This window comes from Sciurus carolinensis, chromosome 11 (genome assembly GCF_902686445.1).
Source record: "Sciurus carolinensis chromosome 11, mSciCar1.2, whole genome shotgun sequence".
NCBI classification, from domain to species: Eukaryota; Metazoa; Chordata; class Mammalia; order Rodentia; family Sciuridae; genus Sciurus; species Sciurus carolinensis.
This window is the reverse complement of record NC_062223.1, coordinates 67489240-67513763: the sequence shown is the minus strand read 5'-3', so window position 1 is coordinate 67513763 and position 24524 is coordinate 67489240. Positions and strand designations below refer to the sequence as shown.

Below are 24524 nucleotides of genomic sequence, written 5' to 3'. Positions count from 1 at the left end.
CCTGCTGATATTGAACTTTGCCATTTCTAGAATTCTACTCTTTATGAGTCATTCACAACTGGATCTTCCTACCACTCAGACCTTAGACTAGGTCCCTTTCATATACCCCTATGCTCAAATCTGTCCTAATGAACCTCTTTACTATAATATATTTTCTATTCCCCAGTTATTCCTGTATACCACAGAGAAATTAGTATGAGCTCAGATATGGGGGGACAGTTTCTGTAAGACTTTAACATGGTAATTGTTTCCTCATAAGGTCAACCCTAGCACCAATCAGTTCTCATATCCTTACATGTTTCCAGAATAAGTAAGATAAGAATCAGTATAGCACCTCTCAGTATAGCACCCCCAGCCCCAGGTACAAGATCATCTAGTGTAACAAGGAGTCCGGCATTCCATAACAGAATCCCCACATCAGATCAAAGTAGAGTTAGATTCCTATTATTAATGCTTACAGTACAGAAAATTATATATACCAACTCCCTCTACTCCAAGTCTTTTCCCTGGCAAACACAAGTATCTGTACTGAATCAACTGAACTTCCTCTTCCCAGCCTGGTTTTTATTCAAGGCAACTGGCAGGCTTTGATATGTCAACATTGGAGTATCTGGGTTCATAGTTAAATCATGTTACTAGTTGACTATTTAACTACTCTGTTTAGGATATTAACACTTAAGAGTTAAGTTTTTATTATATATAAAATGCATTTATTTGGAATGCCATTTGACATTGACTTTAACGATATATTAAGGTTCATTCAATATTTTTCCTTCCCTAACCTCCCGTTCGTTTGAACTAATTTTTTTCTAGAAGTGTTTTCTCCTACACTGTTGTTAACCCACCATAAAAGATTATTCTCATATATAAAGCTTTGCATTGACAACTTTACCTGAATTATCTCATTTGACACTATGAAATAAGTACTATTATTATGTTTTATAGACTACAAAACCAAGCTCAGTGAGATTCACCAATTTGCCTAAAGACATATAGCCAGTAAGAGGGAGCTGAAGGACTAATAGCAATGGAGGAACCGAAACCCACAAAGCCTTATGTTCAGAAGACCCTGAGAGAGAAACACTGATGAAATTAGACTATGCCTGGGCTCTCTCACCTTCCGGGTTGGGGCTCTAACACAGAGACTGTCAGACAAGCACAAAGAGGGAAGATTTGACTTTATTGTTACAACAGTCTCACAAATAAACCCAACACAGCCAGAAACACTGAGCAGATAAAGTGCCAATGCAGAGAGGCCTGGCAACAGGAGGGAGGACTCCAGTTCCATCTCCTCCAAGTGCCCAGCCCAGAAAGATATTTCTATTATATGAGAGTGAGGGCAGCTAACATCAGGTAATCCACTCTGGGGTAAGGAATAGAAAATCATACAGGTGGGGTCTGTGCAGGACAAAGCAATAGAAAAGTCAGAAAATATTCGCTCCTCAAAAGAGTCAGGCATAGAAATACCAAATGATAAAAATATTTTTAAACATCCTGTATTTGTGGTAGTCATCTAATAAGGAATGAGATAAGTCTGATACTTCTTGCTCCTGCCTATCCTCAAAACTATGACGTAGGTAGACACTTCTTCTCCCACAACCCTGAGAGGCACCTGAATTTTCTAAGACTCAGAAGAACAGACCTCACTTCCTTACCTTGTCAGCCCCAACCAAAGTAGACAGTGCTTTCTTACGAATCTCAGGAGATAAAAGCTATCAGAGTAATCAACTTGAGCCATTTAAAGAAAGTTAATGAATTTTAAGACTTCCCCTAATTGTCTGTAGGCATTTTCAGTATCTCCATCAAGAAAATCACTCACTGATTTTCAGAGACCAGAAAGATCATTAAATGCCATGTAATCATCCCCTGATGCTATGTGGTCCTGAACTAAGAGCCAGAATAACTTGCATCTTTGCAGAATCTGAGAATTCCTGGTTCACTGGTCTAAAGGGAATTCAATAAGGAGCCTGCAACATGCCTCACTTGTGGCCAGAAGTCAAGGCTTGGAGTTGAACTTTAATATAGGGAAACAGCGTTTAAATATAGCTCTATCCTAGGATAAGAAGCAGGACAAAGCATTGCATGATAGGTAGGAGAGGAGTGTGGCAAGGAGTAAATACCTTCTAGGTAAGGGAATAGGGTGTAGCTAAAGGGGCAGGCTGAAGTTGGCAGTCTTTGGTTCACCTACTAAGCTTCAGATGTAGCCTAGTCTGCCTTCCTATGTCTCTGCTTAGATGTCCATCCAGCTTCCTTTGTAAGGCTAAAAGGAAGAGGCCTAGGGAATGACTCAATGACAATGACCAATGACTGCCTAATTGTTCAAATGGGGGTCTCTAGTCCTTAGGGAGCTTCTGTGAGGGCCATAATATTCAGGTTCCAAAGAGTTGTTTGGCAGGGGTAGGAATTAACACTAGACAAAATAGTTGGTGGTACTTGGCAAGGTTCAAACTGGGATCCATTAAACATCCTGTGAACTACTGCCGTGAAGCAAGGGTAGACTTGGGAGTATCTTAAAGGAATACTTAAGCTATTTTTCCTGACTTATCCAAATACTACTTCTAGACTGAACTGAAGGGGGGATTCCATTATACGTATGCCTCAGCTGACAACCTAACAAAAGTTTCAACCCCTACCCATGATCATGATCTCCCCAAATCTTTGAGAGGGGTCGGGGAATACTGGGCAGTTATAAAAGGGGAAAACTTCCCCAAGCTTCAATTCCCTGCCTTGCAGTTTTATTCCTTACCACCATCCTAGAAAGGCTTCCCCCAAACGGCCCCCAATAGGTCTGCTCCCTTCTATCCTGGCCCTGCTCTGGATTTTTTTTTTTTTTTTCATTTCCTTTCCTTACCCCTATTTCCAACTACTTGAGTCTTTTTCAAACTAGGCAGAAATACTGAGATCTTGGGGATAATCAATGTCTCAATAATGCCCCCATTATTCACTGAAGCCTTCAATTATATCTCAGAGAGGGATTATAATAGTCCTACCTGTGGTTTCTTCCCCTTCTCCTGTTCAAGAAGTTTACATTGAAAGACTATTTCATTTTTGTACCTTCAGTTTTTACTCACCAAGATAAGGGCCTACAAGTAACAGTTTAGGGCAGGGAACTTTTAGTTGCTTGGCACCTAGGAAGGAAGGCCACCAGGATCCTCCTGGAATCCATCTTCAAAGCACAATTCCCCCTACCCTGCCTTTTTTTTTTTTTTTTTTTTTTTTTTTTAAATACACCACTCACCTCTTTGCTTTTCTGTTAAGGCTTGAAAACAAACGAGGCAGCACAGGAGCTTTAGCTTAGAAATCAGGTTTGAGTTTTAGGTCCCTTCTTGTCACTGACTTAAAATATAAGTTTAGAAATTCACTTGCCTCTCTGGACCTTTAAGTTAAAGGTTTGGACTAGATAACTTGTCTGGGCTCTTTAAGATCAATTCATACTTGATAAGTCAAAGAATTAGAAGAGATTCTAATCCAAGACAGGTTTCCTATACCTCTTTGAAAAAGCTGAAATGAGATAAAAGTCAGGTTCCTGTTTATTACACATTTAGCTATAGGAAAAGCAAGTGTATCTAGGGAGAAATAGAACCTGGCAGCCTCTACACTTAACTAATTAATTTCTTGGAAGAAGCAGAGAAATAGGCCACAAGGGAGACCTGGCAGTGTCCAAAAGGGTCTATAAATCAAGTGATCAAAGAAGTAAAAAACAATGGCTATAACCAGACAAGATCTCTAAGCACAGACAATAGTCTATAAAGGTATGAGTGGGAAGGAGCCCCTGGAGCATCTATTGGAGGGAAGGACTTGGTCCACAGCAAGTTTCTATAGCATTTGGTTCAAACCAGTTTTCTCAATTTGTCAACCTGGTGTGTGTGTGCACACGTGCAGAATGCTACAGGCTGTAGTTATGCTTCTGAAGTGCTGAAATGAGAAAGGAAGAGAAAAAATGACACCCAAATTCAAAAAAGACTGAAAGCAAATCAAACTTTTGTTTAAAAGTTCCTCATTTTACCCACTTTGTATGGTTTTATCACTGCTCATTCTGAAATATGGGCTACAGAGTTTTTTGGGATGGTGAACTATGGAGGTGGGAAGGGGTGGGCTTGGGGTATGAATGAAAGCTGAAGGCAGGATGTAACCCCATATACTGTCTGAGAATCCCCTCAACTCATGTCAAATGGGTTTGACTTTACCTGGCCAATCTGGACACTTACTTGTCTTCATTCAAAGAAACTGTCTCCACAAAAGGGATTTCTTCCTTATCTGTCTTCCCCAGGATCAGCCGGTGCTTATCCAAGTTTATGATACACTGAAAACAAAGGAGAATCACTGATCACTTTTTTGTTTTGATACTGGGGACTGAACCCAGGGGTGCTTTACCACTAAGCTGCATCCCCAGCCCTTTTCAATGACTCCACAATGGGGTCCCCATACAAAATGATCCCTGCCTCAGAGAGGAAGTATCAGAAGGAAAGTGGAGTCCATCCTACCTTCAGGGATCGAAGAGTTTGGAGACCAAGAGACAAGTTTTTCTCATTGTCCTCTAATAAAAAAAAAATAAATTCAGCCATTTCCCTGATAGTTTAGAAGTCAGTCTGATCATCATTAGGTTAATTTCATCCATCCTTCCTTCTGGCCAGCCAGCTAATGAACATTCGTTAAGCATCTATTATTAAGTAATTTTCTCAGATCATTATAGTTAAAAAGTGATGGGTTTCTGAGCTGTATATATGTGGGTCTTATGCATGTGGTTGGCTGTGAATAAGCTATATTCCCCAAAGATAAATTATATTTTTCTGTTATATGGATTATGCTTTTCATAAAAAAAAGGGATGGAGCCAAGATTCAAACGCAAATCTTTTCCACTCTAAAACAGAGGCCTGTAGTCAAAAACAAGAAAAAACAAGAATGCATGAGAGGAATAATGTAAGAGGTAGATGGGAAATTATCAAGGGATTTATGGCAAAGTCGTAAGAGGATCTTGCTTTGTGCCACCAACTAGTTCTGGAAAGCTCCTGGGATATTTTCACCTGCACACAAAAATGTTTGTTTCTTAGCTCCATGATTTTTAAGTCTGATTTCCACAATTGTTTTTCTGATTGATTCTTAGCATGTCAAATTAGCTTGGGCCTATCTAATATGTCAGAAGACAAAATTGGAAAAAGGTCTATAGCACAGAAAAATGAGAAACTGGGATTTTGAGAAAGTCAGTCTTTATAGGCATGAGCCTATCAAGGTTTACATTAGGGTTCACAGGTTCAGTTCCCAATTGTACTTACCAACCACAGCTGCTGGGCAGTCCAGTCGGAGGGAGCCCACTGTGATCACGAGGTGCTCTATTTGGCCCACCACTTTGAGATGTCGGGGTAGAGAAAACTTTTCTCCATCATGCTTGTGAGATCTGACATGCTCCTTGAGTCTGCACCAGAAAGAAAGATACCACAATCCCTTTGGCAGAGGTTTCTGGTCGAATCTGGCAATGCCTACCTTCTGATCCACAATTGGAATTCTCTAGGGATCTCTGGGGATTAATTTACTAAAATAAGAACTATTCAGCCTACACGTGTTTCAGCACTTGGTCCTAACATGCCATGGGAATATAAAAAAACCCTAAAGACTCATTTCCTATTTTCAAAAAGTTTACATCACTGTCTGCATTGGTGAAATAGAGGAGTTGACATATTCAGAGAGTCCTATTCTGCATCCTAACATCCCCACCTATGTGTGAGCAGTTTTATTAACATGTCCTTTACCCATATGTAGGTAACATATCAGAAAAGACAGGTTAATCCTAATTTAGAAGGTGCTTTGTTCCTATTTTAATCTATCATTCGTTTGCCTCAGCCTATAAGGTTAGTGGGGGCAAGTACTTACTTAGTAAATGCATTGATAATGGTATCAGCAAGGAATATTATAGAGAAAATCCTCATTAATTTGACTTGTCTATTAAAAAAAAAAGCTATTCTCTGAATATTACCTGGCAAGAAGAAGGAAGAGTAGCACCAATGTTTCATATAGTTATATAAGCCTATTGGAATAGCTAATACCCAAGCTATTATGGGTTGGTAGATAAATACTTAATTATGGACTTTCTGTGCCAATACTTCTGCTTTCCTCCACATCCTATCTTTTGGTATTACAGCCCATCCAAAAGAAAAATAATTGCAGTTTTACAGATGGTTATTAATTTCTCAAGAATCATGGCAGTCTGCTGCCTAACTATACACAGAACATTATTAGTTGTTCTGGAATCATCATGTTGTACCATACCTCATCTCTTTACCACATAAGAGTTCAGGATTCATCCCACAAGAGCACTTGAGTCCCAGACTCCCACCACCACCTATTCTACACGGCAATATACAAAATACATAGAGTCAACTTCAAAGAGTCATAGTGGTGGCAAGGGATAAAGACCCAGTAGGTATAAAAAGAACAGATCATGTGACAGGGTCACTGATTACATGAATGAAGCCCTGTATAAGCCCTACTTAAGAATATGGATGTCTTGAATGTAACTCAAAATGGGCCACTATGTCTATCTCAGTGATTGTATCTCAGTGATTGTATCATTGCAGAGATTTGGGTTAGGGAATGATTTATTGTACTTAGGGCTAGAGATACAGAAAATGATAGTGGGTTGATTCTACTGATTCTGGGCTAGACTTTAGGGCCCATCTGGTACGTGGGAGAAAAGAGTAGAAAGAAGAAAAGAAAAGTAGAGGTTGAGTGAAAAAGGAGGTGAAATACAGAATGGTTTTCTCTGACTAAAAAAGGGAGAGCCCAGTTCTAGCTGCTGAAGAACTGAAGAGGTGTCTACCTCATACTCACTCCCCAGTAGGGGCAACAGTAGGATCTGATTTTCCATGTTCTTCACAGGGAGGAAAGACACTAAGAAACTCCCAGTGAATCAGTCCTAGATAGACAGGGCCCAGCAGCAACAGCAGCCTATGATTAGTTCCAAATAATGTTTCCTGGGGCAGTGTGTTCTCCAGGATTCTGAGTAAGTTAAGACCAACCATATCCCTGTTTTACTCACCAGGAGTATAACAACAGGACAATTACCTCTGATGGTTATTAATTTCTCTGGTAGATCAGAGTTGGGCAAATGGTGAACCAGGAGTCTCATGTTCTCATTCAGGGTCTAGAGGTCTTTGCTCAAAAATTTTTTAAAAAATATTTTTTGGTTGTAGATGGACACAATATCTTTATTTACTTTTTTATGTGATGCTGAGAATTGAACCTAGTGCCTCACGTGTGTGAGGCAAGCATTCTACCACTAAGCTACAGCCCCAGCCCTGCTCAAAACTTAATAGGTGGGAGTTAACAGAAAGCCCAAGACTTCCTGGCTCATTGATTTCTCTCAGAAACTACCCCTTGCTCCCTCTATTAAGGAGTGTGGTTCCAGCTGAGATCTGACTTTTTTGTATGTTTCTCTTTGTACTTCTGTAAATGTCTAACCTCAAAATAGATTCAAGCAAAAAAGTGTATTCACATCTGACTTCCATCTAGAACAAGTGGCTACTTACCCCAATCTGTCCACACAGGCTGAGGAGATGATATTATATTGACAGCCTGTATCAACCAAGGCTTTCACATCCTTTCCAGCACACTGTGGGAAGGAAACATACCGTTCAATAATAGCCAGAGAAGCAACAAGAAAAGGAGATGCAGAGAAGCAGCAGATGTCAAATGAAGGCAAGGATGGATAGCATCCTCCCAATTATGAGTTGGTAGGATCCCATCTTTACCCACTGCTAAATTTGCCTCTGACTGGCTCTTTTTCCTGCTGAATCCAAAGGTGACAAAATATCCCAAAGGACATTGGGTGTTTAATTCTATATACCAAGTAACTCTTAATCTTTTTTTAAAATCACACACACCTTTATAAATCTGATGGAAGTTAGGTATTTCCTATAAAGATGAACATGCAGACAAAATACTGCATACACTTCCAGTGTTGCCCAGAATGCCCCCTCTAAAATTCACTTATGAATTCCAAATGAGACTCACAGTCTATAAGGTTTAGAGGAAAGCATCTTCTATTGGGATCATAAAGGACCACAAATCCTACTTCCCCCCCAACCCTAGAAAAGCTATTCTCTGAACATTACCTGGCAAGAAACCAAAATCATGTCATCATCCTCAGACTTCTTTAGCCCCTCAGACTTAGCCTGATTGAGTTTGTTGGTCTTGGAGGCCCATGGGACACGACTGCTTCGGAACTTAGACAGGTTTGTTTCCATGAGTCGCCTCTGCAGAATGTTATGAGGTTGCTTGAGGGATAGAAAGCAGAGACTTCTTAGAGACAGGTCACTTCCCCCTTCTACTACTTCCCAAGTACCACAGAAATAATGACGGAGCCTCACATAACTAAGCTCTACCCTTGCAACCTTACTCTTCCCTCAGATGGGGATTTCTCTGGCATTGTCAGAGCAAGTGCTATAAACCAATTTTCAAAAGGTTACCCTAAATAAATGAAAGATCAGAGTAGGACACTGGAAAATATGGATAGGGCCAATGATTGAAAGACCCTGGTGATCTGGTCTACTGTTTTCTTTCCCCTTGCAAGGGCATTTCAGGGGGAAAGTGACCCTACTCTAGAATAAGTGATTTCTGTATCCTAGGTGACTGTAAATCAGTGCCTTACAGAAAAGGCAGCTCACTCTCACAGGCTGAAGAAACTTACCTTGCTATTTACTTTTATGTCAAGTTTCACTTCTTTAGTCTTATCTTTTATACCTAGTCTGCAAATGCTTTGGTGATCTGGCTCTTGTGTGGGTCCATGGGATGGATGAGGTGGGAAAACAGATTCGTACCTGCTAAGCAAGCCTTTCAACAGATATACTTTGGAATCTCACAGAACCCATAGGAATCATCCTCACTGACAACCTGAAAACACTGGCTCCTCTTACCTCATCTTAATATCCACCCATTCTCTTCAGTGGCCCAAAATGTTGGGGCATAAGAGGGGCAGACACTGACCAAGAAGCAGGGACTTATTTAGAACTTATGTGCATGTCCAGGATACCCAATATTAGGAAGCAGAATAAGGAATGTGAGTTTAAGTTTTATCTTTAACAGCGCTTGGGAGAGTTTCTAGGGAAGATATATTCAGGCCCTTTTGTTCCTACTCAAAGTGACCCACAGAAAGTCTAAGACATCTCTTGAAAAGAAGTTGCTTGACCTGAGAAATTTCTATATGCAGGCATCTTATGCTCAGTTTATATTAATACTTAAAAATCCACAAAGGATAGAGGTTAGCTTCACATTTATATCTAACATATAACATATTCCTTCTCCAATTCTTCTCCAATCAATCACTCTTAGAAGCCCAGAGCCTAGAACATTCCTAGGGCAGTGGTAGCACTGGAGGTCTTCATTATCTTCCACCTTACAGATTTCTAAGGAAGAATGGAGTCAGATCCCTGTAACCCTGGTGAGGCAAAGAAATATATTCCCAAAATACACTGGCTCTTGGCAAAGCAGATTTTAAATTGGTGTCCTTGGGAAAAGAGGAGGGAGAGATACTTATAAAGAAAATGAGAGCTTCTTAGCTTGATAAGGGGCTAGAGGAAGTGCTAACTGTCCAATTTTGTGATGCAATATGATTTGCTCCTCAAAAAAAAAAAAAAAGTAAATTGTTCATTCTATTCTCTCTCACTAATAGCCTGGATTCCCTGCTCAAGCCACCTAAGGCAGGATGTTTGTTTCTGTCAAGTTAATGCCTAAGAGGACCAATTCTGATAAACTGGTTTTGTAGAAATGCAGATTGGAAGGGGGTTTTACAAGCCATCTAATCAAAGTCCTTTCACCTAAAACCTAGGTTTCTCCTACATTGTTTTTTTTTAACATAATACCTTTATTTTCATCTATTTATTTTTATGTGGTGCTGAGGATTGAACCCAGTGTCTCAAATGTGCTAGGTAAGTGCTCTACTACCGAGCTACAACCCCAGCCCCTCTACATTGGTCTGGCAGAAAATACTTTACTTGTTTACTCTTAATCTTGCAGTGGGGCCTAATCTAAGGACAGATGAGGCAAATAAGGACAGTTCTGAAATTATTCTCCTTGAAGTAATTTTTCTTTTGTATCTGTCTCCCTTTCTCCTGGATCCCTCCTTCATAGGCTAAAGAACACACTCAAATTGTCTAGACACTGGGGAAAAAACTCACCCAAAACCCCAGATGCTGCCTCCTAAACTCTCATCTTCATCTGTAATCACACCGTCTATAATTTTTTTAAGCCTAAACCATTATGTCTTTTTCCTGATATTCTATATATTCTTCACTGAGATCACTTCTGATCCCACAACACCAGTAATGATCCAAAATCCAGGAGACAATTTTCAGCCTTAATTTTACTTACTTCTCCAGTGTATTTGGCCCTGCTAACTTTTCCTTTATTTTTTAGTTAGTGACCAAAAAAGTTCAAACTCATGCTCAATGTAAAATATTCAAATATCTGTTGGGTGCAGTGGCACATGCCTGTAATCCCAGTGACTCAGGAGGCTGCAACAGGAGAACTGCAAGTTTGAGGCCAGCCTTGGCAAATTAGTAAGACCCTCAGGAACTTGGTGAGACCCTGTCTGAAAAAATAGAAAGGACTGGGGATATAGGTCAGTGGCACAGCACTCCTGAATTCAATGCCAAGTAGCTAATAATAATAATAATAATAATAATAGTATTAAAATATCACTTAAGGGGGCTGAGGTTGTGGCTCAGTGGTAGAGCACTTGCCTATCATGTGTGAGGCACTGGGTTTGATTCTCAATACCACATATAAATAAATGAATAAAATAAAGGTCCATCAACATCTAAAAGTATTTTTAAAAAACATCACTTAAGTATATAAGAATAAAGGTGAGCCAGGCATGGTGAAACCGGCCTGTAATCCCAGGGACTCAGGAGACACTGGGCAACTTAGTAAGACCTGTTTCAAAAATAAACAAATAAATGAAAAGATTTGGGATGTAGCTCAGTGGTAGTATGCCCCTGGGTTCAATCCCCAGTACTGAAAAAAATTTTTAAATAGATTAAAGGTGAAAGCCTCTCCAACTTCTCAGCCTCTTTACAGTTCACCTCCTACAAATAATGACCATTACATTTAGAAGTATATCCTTGAAAAAATACCTTTGCAAACATACATAAAATAGGATCATACTATAACATAGATATCAATGACTGACTGTACTGTTACTTTAGAAAAAATAAGCTATTATGTTTGAGTTACTCTATTTATTGGTACACAGTTTTGAAAGCAGTTTCTCACTCAAACTAAAACCCTGCAAAAGCTGAGGAGTTAGAGGAGTTGGAACTTCTACAGTCAAAGTGTATGATTAAGGTTGGAAATAGATTAGTTTAAAGCCTGTGTAATACTCCTATTTAATTCAGACAGCTGGGAAGAATGCCAAAAAATTTACTCTTTCTGTAAATCAAAAGACTGTGACTAGTTGTTTGGACAGGTCTTCAGATTTCTAGAACAGCTGAAAGTTAGTGTCAGGTACCATACTAAGCTAGAACAGAAGAATTTAAGTTTAAAGATTGAAAAGGCTCATGTGGAGCCTCGAATAATAAAGCAAAAAGATCTACATCAAGATTTCACATCACTGTGGAATGTCATAGGTGACAAAGATTACAAAAGCTTTCGAAGAGAAAAAGATAATCCACATTCAAAAGATCAGGAACTAGAAGGTACAGGACTACTCATGGGTAACATGGATGCTAAAAGACAATGGAATAATGCCTTCAAGGATCTGAGAGTACATAATATCTGTGACTAGCCAAACAATCAAGACCTAAGAGAGCTATTTCCCCTACATCCTTAAGAAGCTACTGAAAGATACCTTCCACCAAAGTGAGGGAAACAAAGAGAAACAAATGGGACAACCCCCCGCACCCCCCCACCGCCCAAATAAAGGATCCAATAGAGAAAAAAGGCAAAGGAAATTCTGAGAATGGTATTAAAGGAAAAGTCTAAGGAATAGGTTGTCTACCAGACTTTAAGAACAGCTAGTTCAAAATGCAGCTCCAGGAAGGATATCTCCAAGAAAAAAGATGGACTTGCTAGATCATCTATAGTTTTAAGGTACTTGGAGAAATTTTAATTTACATTGAAAATTAAATAAAGAAAAAACACAAGGAAAGTAATTTAAAAAAAACCAAATTTTTATAAATGAAAAATCATGGAATATTTGACTCAGCTGTGAATGTGACTCAGCCGTAATAATGTAAGCAGTAAACACTGATTTGACCCAAAATAATTTTTATCAGAATATTAGTATAACAGGAGAGAAGATATGATGGGAAGGTGTAAGAAATCTTTATCCATTTTAATGAAATCAGTAGATAACACTAAAATCAATAAGTCAAAAAATATGATGATCCTTAACACAAGCAATTCTAAATTTTTTAGAGATTTAATTTATATACACATTTTATTAACAATAAAATATAAAAATATCCCATATAACAGGAAAAAATTCAGTCATTAGAAAAGTCAGTTTACAGTGGCTTAAATAGAGGTCTACTTTTCTCACATAACAAGAAATCTGGAGGTAGACACTACTGACGTTAACTTATCAGATTAACAGCTTTGAGCTATTTACCAGATGCTTTACCATCTTTGTAATTCTCTTGCACATTCCCTATGGTCATAATGTGGGGACTCCAGGTTTATATCCATATTTAAGAAGTGAGGAAGGAGAAAGGGACCATGCTAGTGCCATTCATCCGTTTATCAGAATAAAAGGTCTCCCAGAAGATCCCTCAGTAGTTTTTTGTCTGTATCTTCTTGATCAGAACTCACATGGCCACTCCTAGTTACAAGAGATCTTGGGAGAAAATTTAGTTTTTCTATTTTCTACAGAGGAGTCAGGCAGATAGAAGTTGGTCAAGAATTTGTGATAATCTAGACAGTACCAGTGTCTGCCAGGTCATGAAAAAACTGAGGTGTGTGTGCATGCAACACCTCAACAACTGTAATTTAGACAGGCAAAATGTCAAATTATCCTATAACCATCTTAGAAACTATTTTTCACACCTGTCCTACTTTCTGCATTCTAAAACACATCCCCTATAGATATTTGGGTTTATTGTATAAACAAATCTTGAGTTAACTATTTAACTGAACATTAAGCTTTCTTTCACATGTCATCAGAAATAATGCTGTAATAAATTCAACATATCATTTTTCTTGAAGCTCTCTTCCACTGGCTCTAAAACCACATGTCTGTTTATTCTGTATCTGTCTTTTTTACTGGTTCCTTCACTTCTGCTCATGTTTTAAGTGTCAGTGTTCCATATTGTTCGTTGGTCCTATTCTCTCTCACTCTACTTATCCTCCCAGGGAAATTTTATCTGCTTTCATTACATAAATTACTGCCTTTACAATGATGACTCTAACTCAAGTTCAGATCTCCCTTTTGAGTTTGAGACCCTGTTTTAGTCATCTTTTTTGCTGCTGTGACTAAAGGACCCAACCAGAACAACTGTAAAGGAGGAAAGGTTTATCTGGAGGTTCATGGTTTCAGAGGTCTCCATTCACAGCCAGCAGGCTCCATTCCTTGGGGATGGAGGCCAAAGAGTGAGACAAGGGAAGAAGCTCACATCTGGATCAGGAAGCAAAGAGAGAGTGCACTCACCAGATACAAATATATACCCAGAGCTACGCCCCAATTCCCACCTCCTCCAGTCACACCCCACCCCTCAGTTAATCCCTGTCAGGGGATTAATTCACTGATTGAGTTAAGACTCTTACAACCCAATCACTTCTCCTCTGAACCTTCTTGCATTGTTTACACATGAGCTTGTGAGGGACACCTCACATCCCAACCATAACAGACCCATAGATCCAACAGACTGTCTTTTTTAACTTTTCTACTATATACACTCCACAGGCACTTCAAACCTAACTTTTATCACTGATCTTTCCCTTAATACTTGCACTTCCTGTGTTATCCTCTATCTCAGAGAGTGAAATTCTGCATCCTTAACATCTCACATATTCCTCTTCACTTTACTGTTATTGCTAAATCTAAGTATCTATGATCCTAAAACATTACTTTCATGATCTCCTTCCTCCACAGTGGTTCTTCTGCCAGTTGTATCAAACAAAAATCTTCAACTTAGCATTCAAAATCTTCCACTAACTACTATTTATCCTCCTTCTCAGTCTCATCTGCTTAATTATACCTCCATGAAGACTTTCTACTTTCAGCAAATTACTAGTTACCTCATATTACCTTAAGCAAATCACTAAGATTCCTGAGCATTGCTTTTTCTCAGTCTTGCTTTCTTTATAGTAATAAAAGAGGTTTGAGATTCAAGTATTGATCAGTTTCAACACTCTGGGTTACTTCCTTTCTGCCAACCTCAGTAAATGACATCACTATCCATTTATTTTATTTTATATTTAATGTTTTTAAATTGTAAATGGACACGATAACTTTATTTTATTTATTATTTATATGTGGTACTGAGAATCAAACCCAGTGCCTCACACATGCTAGGCAAGTGCTCTACCACTTAGCTACAACCCCAGCCCCTCATTTTATTTTGAACCAGGATTCTCATTGTATTGCCCAGGTTGGTCTTGAACTCTTGAACTCAAGTGATCCTCCCACCTTAGTGGCCTCAGAAGTAGCTGGAATGACAGGTGCTCACCATTGGGCCCAGTTCACTCATTCTTTGTTGTTTTTGTTGTTGTTCTTTTTAGTTAAACATGACAGTAGAGTCTATGTGGATGTATTTACACAAACATGGAGTACATCTTATTCTAATTAAGATCCCAGTCTTGTGGATGTACATGATATTGAGATTCACTGTGGTGTATTCATATATGTGCATATGAAAGTTATATCGGATTCACTCCACTGTCTTTTCTATTCCTCTTCCCCTCCCTTCCCTTAATTCCCCTTTGTCTAATCCATTGAACATCTATTCTTTCCCTACCCCCAACTTGTTGTGTGTTGGCATCTACATATCAGAGAGAACGTTTGACCTTTGGTTTTCTGGGCTGGGCTTATTTCACTTAGCATGATAGTCTCCAGACCCATTCATTTACTGGCAAATGTCATAAAGTCATTCTTCTTTATGGTTGAGTAATATTCCATTATGGATATAAACCACATTTTCTTTATTCATTCATCTGTTGATTATTTTCTTTTCTTAACCTCCCTCCCAAGTACTATTGCTGCTTTCTCTAAAACATATCTGGAATCAATCTACTTCTCCCCATCATCACTACCTCCAATCTAACCAAGAAATTATCAATTTTTATCCATACTGCAATAGGTTCCTAATTTGTTTTCTGCCTATTCTTTTACCCTTCTCCAATCCAGTCCCATGCACAGTAATGAGAGTGAGTTTTTAAAAATACGAGTCAGATACTATACTCCATTACTCAAAACTCTTCAATGGCTTCCCACTGTTCTTCAAACAAAATGCAAACTTTTTATTATGGACTATGGGGCTGGCCCCTGCTCTTCTCTCCAACTTCCATGTACCCATCACTCTTCCCTTTATACATTTGATGCAATCCATGCTCACTTTTTTGTTTGAAACCCTTTCCCATTCCAACACCTTTACATCTTCTAACCCCTTTTTGGAATGCTCTTCCCCTACTCTTCAAATAATTAGCTTGCTTTTTTTTAGCTTTCAGATTTCAGCTCAAATGTCACTTCCTGACATAACTTCCCTGACCACCTCTTTAGTAACTAACATATTTCAGTATTTCTTTCATAGCAATTAGAAACCCAGCAATATTTTGTTTATTGACTAGTTTACTATTTCACTTTCCTCACCAGAATCTAAATTACACAAGGATAGAGTTTTGATCATAGATACATCCCCTGCTCTTGACACAATTCTGCATGAACAGACCTCTACCCAGTATTTCTTCAAAAAGTCTTTCTTAACACCATTTAGTTCTTCTTTCAGAATTCCTTCAACAGCTATATAATGGTTTATATTACTTGTATTCCCCCTCCTTGATATAAATATGCTTAAGTGGTTTTCATCTATGAAATATTGAAATATTGGCTTGCCAAAGGCTGTCTTGATGTCCTTCAAGATACACAGTACTAATTACTAGATGGGTGCTACAGATACCTTGGTGGCCTTTCTGAAATGGATCCTACTTTATGCTAAACCACAACAAGACAGCTACTAACACTAAACAGTCCTTGGTTCTATACTATGTCTGAATTGTGGCTTCTATGGGCATCTAAACCTTAACCACACAAGTTCGAATGTGGTGCTTCACCATCACCATCCTGAGCTTCTGAAGGAAACTGCCACTGTGGGCAGAGCTCTATTCTGGGTGGAAACAGCTGAGGTTCCTCAACCTAGCAAAACACTGCTTAAACATCTCTTCCAACCAGACTGTAGAGTGGAAAGAAAAGTGAGGTGAGAGGAAAAAGACTTGTAATGTGGGGTGCCACAGAATTATTTGAGTAAAACTTCTAAAGTCACCTTCTCAACCCCCTTACCCATGCCATACTAAACTCAGACCAAAAGAAATGAATGAACTTCTATAGTGCTCAGAACAGGCCAGAATGGAAAATAGAATAAATGATAGAAGTCTGTTTTCTTTGTAGTGTTTATTCCCAGAGGAGAAATCCAAGGTCTCTAGTTAGCATTAAATCCACAACTAGAGCCAGGTGTGGTAGTCCATGCCTGTAATCCCACTTAGGACACTAAGGCAGCAAGATTGTAAGTTTTAGGTCAGTCATGGCAACTTAGTGAGACCCTGTCTCAAAATAAAAAATAAAAAGGGCTGGAGATGTAGCTCAGAGGTAGAGTGTCCCAGGTTCAATCCCAAGTATTGCAAAAACAAAATACTGAACCACAACCCCAACCCCCATTCACTTTTTTCTACGCTAAAAGGGCCTGAAATCATCCTACTCCATTTTAGTCCTCATGAATATTCTACAGACAACATGGACTCTTGATTAAAGTCCAATGCACATATCTCTATCTCTGACCTTGAAAATTTAAAAGGGCACTATATCTCTGCCTTTTCTTTGTCTACTAGGTGAATATATAACATGTGACCATCCTGCCCCATGTGAACAGATTGTACTTATATTTATAGTTGCTCAAAATCATATGGGAGGGCTGGGGAAATAGCTCAGTTGGTAGAGTGCTTGCCTTGTAAGCACGAGGCCATGGGTTCAATCCCCAGCACCACGAAAGAAAAAATATGGGAGAGGCTGGGGAGCTCAGTGGTAGAGCACTTGCCTTGTATGCATGAGGTACTGGATTCAATCCTCAGCACCACATAAAAATAAATAAATAAAATAAAGGTATTGTGTCCATCTACAACTAAAATATTATTTTAAAAAAGGATCCTAAATATGTGTGTGTGTGTATGAATCTGCCTAACCCAGGTTGTCATATCGTCCCATGTCTTTTGTGTTTTGTTTCTCTGCCATTGCCCTATGACCCAACAGACATGTTATTTCAAATAAAACAGCCTTTTCCAGTTTTTCATCTGCTTGTGGATTGGTCTGAGATGGAAGTTTCTCAGTTGCACATACAGACTGCATTTTTTCAGAAAGGATTCACAAATGCATGAGGAATTGGAACAGATAACCTATAAAATTCCTCTTACTCTGAGGTTCTGCAGAGCATTCTCTGGAGGCAGCCTTCTCTCACAGATGGCTGCTCACAGGGAATGGTGACTCTGTAATTAGATGTTGGTCTCCATTTGTATCCTCACACAGGCCAGAGTGATGACTTCTTCCCTAACTCCTCTTGCACATATTGACTGTAACATCATGGCAACTAGCAAAGGTTGCCTAGTGGTGCTATTTATCTTTTTGCAGGATGTCTATTCAAAATATGCATTTGAATAACTAGTAAAGAACACAAACTTATTCAAAATCAAACTCCTGTTTTTTTTTCTTTATCTCACATCTGCTCCCCTTGTTTTCATACCCATTTCAGTAAATGACTACTCCATTATTCCAATAACTTTGAAGTCATCCTTGACTACTCTTTCTTTCAGACTTTTCATTCAATCCATCAACTAATTTGTTAGTTCTGCCTTCAAAATATATCCAGAATATGTTCTTGTCCCCTTTATAGCTATCACACTGCTCTGAGGCACCACCATTTCTCACCTGGATTACTATATAATAGCTTCCTAATCATTCACCCTGTTTCTACATCATCTATAGTCTAATCCACATGTAGTCTGAGTAATCTTTTTATAAAATAAGTAATGTCATCTCAGCCCTCTGCTCAAAAATCTTCCACCAGTGTCCCCTCTCAGATAAAAGCCCCATGCCTCCACAAGAGCTGATAAAGTCACTGGTAGTCCAGCTTCCCACTGCATGTCTGATTTTGTCTCCTACAGCTCTCCCCCTCACCTTTGTTCATTTCGCTCTAGTCACACTGGCCTTCTCACAATTCTTCAATCATATCAAGCACACTGGTGCCCAGGCCTTTGCATTTGCTATTCCTTCTGCCTATATCACTCTTTCCCAAGATACTTTGACCTTTCATTTCCTTCTACATATTCTCAAATGTAATCTTATCAGAGAGGCCTTCCCAGACTATCCTGTAAAAAATAGCAAGGTTTCCAACCCTGTCCTCTCTAGTCACCTAACCTAGATTTATTTTCTCCACAGTACTGATTATTACCTGAAATGTTAAATATTTACTTGATTTTATTTTCCATCTCCTCTCCCCACAAGACTACAAGTTCCATAATGTCAGGAACTCTCTTTTGGTTCACCATTATATCTCCAATGCCTAGATTACCGCCTGACGTGTAGTAGGTACTTTCAATAAATATCTGTGTGATGAATGAACTAATCTGTCCTATTCTACTTACAAGCATCTTATAGAAAGAAATCGTTCTATCTTCATTTTTGTGGTCCTAGCACCTAGACTATCCTGAACACAAAAAGTTTTCAAATTTTCTTTTTATAATCAGAATGCAAGGACAGTTCTGGAAATTATCAGTTTGAAGCATCCTGGTGTTACACTGGCATTTCATGCTTCTTTCTTATGGTGCCAAAGTTCTCTAGCCCTAGACTTGTGGCATTATGGATGGCTAAACTGTAGTGCATTACCCTGGGTTGCTCTGATTGAGAGATTACACTCAGGTATTTCATGGTCAGTTTGCCTCACTGTGTTCTACTACTTTGCCCTGGCCTTCATTCCTAACTATAGTGAATATGATTATAGCATTTGACTATTTGCAGAATCAATAATAGGTAGGAAAGAAAAACTCCACTACCAGACAAGGCTATGACGTAATGCATACAGATCAGTAATAACGTATTGGAAAGGTAGCATATTATCACACAATATACTTTTTTAAAAGTAAAAAGCCTTGGGCACAATGAGAAGAACTTTTATGAACCTGGTACCTAAAACAAGAGAGATTACAATAGGCAAGACCCCAAGAATGGGAGTATTTTTCCTCCAGTTTCATCAAGGTTAAAAAAAATCAAATATGATATTACTCACTCATTTCTCTGGTTTTAGTTCTTAGTCTAATACAAAATAAACAACACAATTAAAGGATAAACAAAACAAGAGAGCCAGATATAAGAAGTAAGATTAATTTCCACAGCAGAATTTGGAGCTGCCAATTCCAAATACAAAAGAATCAGGCAAAGGCACTTTTCCTGGGGCCAAGAGGACATGACCACCTTTTTTGCCTATAGGTGCTCTCTGCCAAAGACAGCTGATAGGCTTTGTATCAGTGAACATTATAGAAATTGCATGGTATGAGGTAGATAATTCAGAAAAGTCAGCAGCACAATTCAAAGACAGGTTACTAGTATGAAGAAAAACAACCCACAATCTTCATGTTGCTCAAACCCCAGAGTCAGTGAAATCTAATTTTTCTTCTTCCTCCACACCCTCCCTTTTTGTCCCCCTTTTATTGAGATTGTTTGATAAGACTACATTAAGAATTATTCAACTAATTTTAACACTCTTCAAATTTCACTTCTAGTAAGAGAATATGGAGTCAGTACTGGTCTATCCTGTCAGATTTATTAATAAAGTGAAGTGATAAAGATGTATTTCTAAGATTGTACTGAGGCTGCAACATCAGTTCCAAAAGAACTGAAAGCCTACAGTCATATCCCAGCACTTGCAGCTAAGTCCTACCTCAGTCTGCTTTTCTGTGACCTGTTCTCACTCTTCTGTGCAGTAACTTGCACATTAAAGGTGAGAGAACAGTGAGAGAAGGAAATTAACTCCACGATAATGGGGTACATAAAGTGTGAACCATGGCTTAGAGCTTCACAGTCAACTGCTGTGTGTCACACCTATGGCAATACCCTGCTTCTTGAGGATGCTTCCTCTTGCAGCTACTGCAATGTTCTATGCCATCCACTCCTGGTGGCTCAACTGGGACAGAATGGAGTCAGAATTGCAGATGGAATTCTTCTAACATGAAGTAGTATAACAAATCTTAGGAGGAAGGAGGCTGTGGAAGTTCTCCAGGGGGAGGGAGATCCTTAACCATTCAAGACGATCAAATGTCAAAATTTAAAATCCAATATGAAAAAGTCCACATTTTAATTCTCCTCCTAATACTTCCCTCTTTATTGATTTCTGAAGCTTCCAGGAACTAGGATTGATTTGGTCTGAAGAAGTGAAGACTTGAATCTGGGTTGCTAAATGAATCTAGACTGCTTCAAAGTGAGATAAGAGAATACATGTCTCTCATCACTCTGAGTTAGCATGATCACAAGTGGCTTAGGCAGAAAAATGTTTTAAAAACAGACGACTGGAGTAGATACCCTTAGCACATAAGTCACTAATAGCAGGGAGAGAAATTTTGGTTGGTATAGATGTGTCATTAGAACTGTTTAAAAAGAAAATGTAGATGCAGAAGCCCTGCTTTCTGTTTCTATCCTGGGGCCAGAAATGGCAATTTCAGTGAACCAGGGCCAAGAACCACATCCAAAATTAAATATTTCAAAAGTTCAAAATATAAAAATACTAGAAAGATTATGTAGAGTACTTATTTTACTTGTAAGAGTGAAATAATTAATGTTCCATAAATTAGGTAGAGGACAGCATGGTTTCTGAACCCAGGACCCAGCCTGCACTTTTACTTAATGTCAAGAACAAGTCTGCCAGAAAAAACGACTGTACCAGCCCCAGCTCTAACTTCTATACACAATAGCTGGTCAGTGAGCTGGAGCAGCTTGGCTTCCTCCCTTCACCTACACCTTCAGAGGGTGGGGTGGCTGGAGAAGGAGGAGAGGTGAGAATGATCAAGAGATGTTTGGGGTTCAGGGAACCTTCCCCTTTTCTCTCTCCCCACTCAGGATGGAAGGTCAGAGGTAGATAGGACCAAAATCAAACGAAGAAGTAGATTCTGCATAGGGAGAGAATGGAGAGAACCAAAAGTCATCTGGATATGGTGACCGTCAAGAAACCTCTCTTTCCACTCTTCACTCATCCATTAGGAGTCACCTCTGTCTGGGTCATAGGACCTGAAACGCAACCTCTGAGGTAGCGAAAGCTGCCCACGCTGCGAGTCTTGAACCCTAAGAACCAAATTCAGTATTAAATATGCGGGAGGAAAGGAGACCCGAAAGCAAGAGGGTAGGGCGGCGGGGTCTTTTCCTTCAATTGGAAAGGAAAGCGCCGAGAGAGAGGAGGCAACCAAGGAGCAAGTGCAGGTTAAGAAAGGTACGACAGAATCCCGAGAGAAACCCAAGCCCACAAAGGAATGCTGGAGGAGAGGAATCACCCTGACCGAGCATCGGCCCAGCAGTGCGGGCACCGCCGGTGACTCAGTGAAAGCAGCAGCGGTTTTGCCCCGGGCCGCACCGCCGGGAGGTGACCTGGCGGTGAGGGCCGGGGCGTGGGCGGCGGCCGGGATCCCGAGGCGGGCGCGGTCGTGGGGACTCACCGTGTCCTTGGACGAGCCCAGTTTCTTGAGGCCGTCCAGGGGCAGCAGGTCAGCGGAGTCCTTGTGGATGAACTGCACCGCCTGCTTCATCCGGCGCTGCTGCCGCAGCGACGCCGCCTCCCGCATGTCGGTCTCCTTGCGGCCGCCTTCGGTGAGGAGCCCTGAGTAAAACATTGCTGAGGCGCCCGCGGCCGTGCCGCCCCCCGGCTCTCTACGCCGGACTCCCTGTGCCCTCAGCCTCGAGCTCCTCCAGCGCCGCAAGCTCAGCGCGCCGCACCTTTTATAGCCGACCGTGACGTCATGTGAAGCAGCCAGTACGCGCGCGGGGGGCGGGGCCGGCACAGCACCCCGCCTGGCGCACCGCTTGCAGGGGTCCTGAGTTTGCCTCCCTCCTGCGCTCTACCCTGCGCCCGGAAGACCAAGCAAGGAGCCAACGGTGCCGGCTGGCCAAGGGTCCACTGCAGCAGTTTCCCGCGACCGACCCCCTCCCGTGTGGGTGTCCCGCACCCCCTGGACTGCAGTGGGCTGTGGGGCCCAATACTCCAGCAGCCTCTTTCACTCAGCCGCCGCCCCTGGTGTCAGCTCACCTGTCCACGCTATGGCCGTCCCGGGGATCACCGACAGCTGGGCCATGTCCCAGTCCTGGCGCCCTCGCCGCAACTCGGCTTCTCAGATTCGCACCTCTGTACCTGCCCCTAACCCGCGCCCACTGCACGGAAGCGGGGTGCGCACTCTGAAGTTGAGAAAGCTCAGGATTTCTCCAATTTTAGGTCGATCCCCACCCACGGGGACACGTGATTGGAGAAGGGGCAGCCTGTGCGGGCGGGCTGGAGGCGGACCCTCCTCCTCTTGGCACCTTCTACGTGGATCCAGGCATTCACGGGCCAGAGAGGCTCATCCTGTCGCAAGCCTGAGGATTCGCAGGAGTTTGGGGAGTGGAGAGGGTCCTGCCGCGGTGGACAGCCATAAGACTTGGAGCTCTACACCTGCTTTTGACACCAACAGAAAGCTCCTGTTTTTCTGTGCAAATGTTAGGGCTTCCCGTCGAGAGTGGGATGTCTTTCACCCATCTCTCCATCATTGTTGTGGGAATGGGTTGTGGGAACCCGTTTTTGTTTGTGTATCATTCATACTTTCAAGGTATTCTGTGGGAATCTTCAGGCATTCTGAGTTCTGGACTCGATGTTGTAACTTGGTACAAAGCACGTTTCTATCCTGGTCACGGCACAACTACTCTCTCCACCCCACCTCACAGGAGCAGGCTGTCAGAAAGATCTGCACTTTAAAGAGAACCAACCATACAAGTAACAATAACAACACTTATTGAACCTTTACCATGAGCCAGGTACACAAATAAGCACAATGCAGTATTTCATTGAATACTGGTAACATCTTATCAAATAGTATTATAGTATTTGCCTTTACAGGGAAATATCTGAGACTTCCTAACTGGCCTGTGAATGTTCCCCGTTTCTTTCTTATCAGTTGTTCACTGTGCTCCCACAGTAATCTCAAACTTTAAGTGCCAACATTTCACCTCCCTGCTAAGAGAGCACCTCAAAATACATTCTACTGCTCAGGAGACATTCTACTGCTCAGGAGACAAAGACCAAAGTGTGGTCTGCCCCCACGTGTCCCTGGACTCTTTACTTTGGTCTCATGAACTTATTCCAGTTCTTAGAGGAGCCATTTCCTCTCTTGCCAAACTGCCTGCCTTTGAACTTCCCTCTGCTTGGGATACCTCTTCCTACCCTCTTCAGTAAATACCTATGCTTCCAGACTTCAACTGTTTTACCATTTCTTTAAGAGAGCTGTTTCTGGCCTTAGAGAGAGTGAATTCTTCCTAATTGTGTAGTATGTATTTCTGTTGGATATTTCACTGTGTGTGTGAGAGTACTCATTGTTTGATTAATATTTGTCTCCTTCATTGATTATAAAACCCAAGAAGATGGCTGAGTCTGTTTTGCTTAACATTGAATCCTTAATTCATAAAAGACTCTCAATAAATATTAGTACAGATATGGCAAAAAGCTAAGGTTGGCCCCAAGGAAAGCAAATGGTGGAGCTGGGATCTGCCCTTAGAACCTGTGCCAGGCTTCCCAGTCCTGGAAGGGCTGGGTTTGACCTTATGAACTTGCTTCTTTCCCTCTGTTCTACCTTCAGCATTTGCCCTAGTTTCTGAAAACACAAATTGCACAAATTATGGGGAAACAAATCCAAAAGACCACTCACCTGCCTTCAAGGAAGCCCCAGAGCTAGATTCCTCCTTTATTTTTCCTCACAAGCAGAGGGCAGGGTCGTCAGGAGGCTGGTGGGACTGCTGCTTACCTTCCAGTTCCCTGGCACACATCCAGTGAAGAACAATGGTGGCTGCCCTGGCTCCTTTTGTCCCATTGCCTGGATCCCTACCTGGTCGTTTCTCCAGGCACAGGATGCCCAGGGAATGACGAGACAGATTTGTCTTGTCTATTTAGGACAGGTGTCTCTGGCTTGGCAAGGCTCAGGACAGGACCAATAGTAAGGGCCCAGGTGGTTTGGGCTGAGACAACTGCTTGGTAGAAGTTCTGGGGGAGGAGTTGGAATCCCTGAGGCAGCTCTCAGTCCTGCAACCTTTTTTTGTTGCTGAGGATATTCCT

At 40.9% G+C, this 24524-nt stretch overlaps 1 protein-coding gene across 2 annotated transcripts; it reads right to left on the bottom strand.

Moving 5' to 3' along the window:
* Nucleotides 1-1163: 1163 nt before the first annotated feature.
* Nrip3 (nuclear receptor interacting protein 3) lies at nt 1164-24156 on the bottom strand. Of its 2 annotated transcripts, XM_047519197.1 has the most exons (9): nt 24121-24156; nt 22476-23150; nt 21889-22049; nt 8109-8270; nt 7524-7606; nt 5274-5413; nt 4485-4537; nt 4209-4303; nt 1164-3915 (listed from the first exon to the last, which is right to left on the bottom strand). In XM_047519197.1, the coding sequence occupies exons 2-9, from the start codon at nt 22519-22521 to the stop codon at nt 3900-3902; spliced, it is 756 nt and encodes a 251-aa protein (XP_047375153.1). In that variant the 5' UTR covers nt 22522-23150; nt 24121-24156; the 3' UTR covers nt 1164-3899. The 2 variants fall into 2 exon arrangements, with proteins under 2 accessions (XP_047375153.1, XP_047375154.1); XM_047519198.1 differs by lacking the exons at nt 22476-23150; nt 24121-24156 and having other exon boundaries at nt 21889-22130.
* Between the last annotated feature and the right edge of the window lie 368 nt (nt 24157-24524).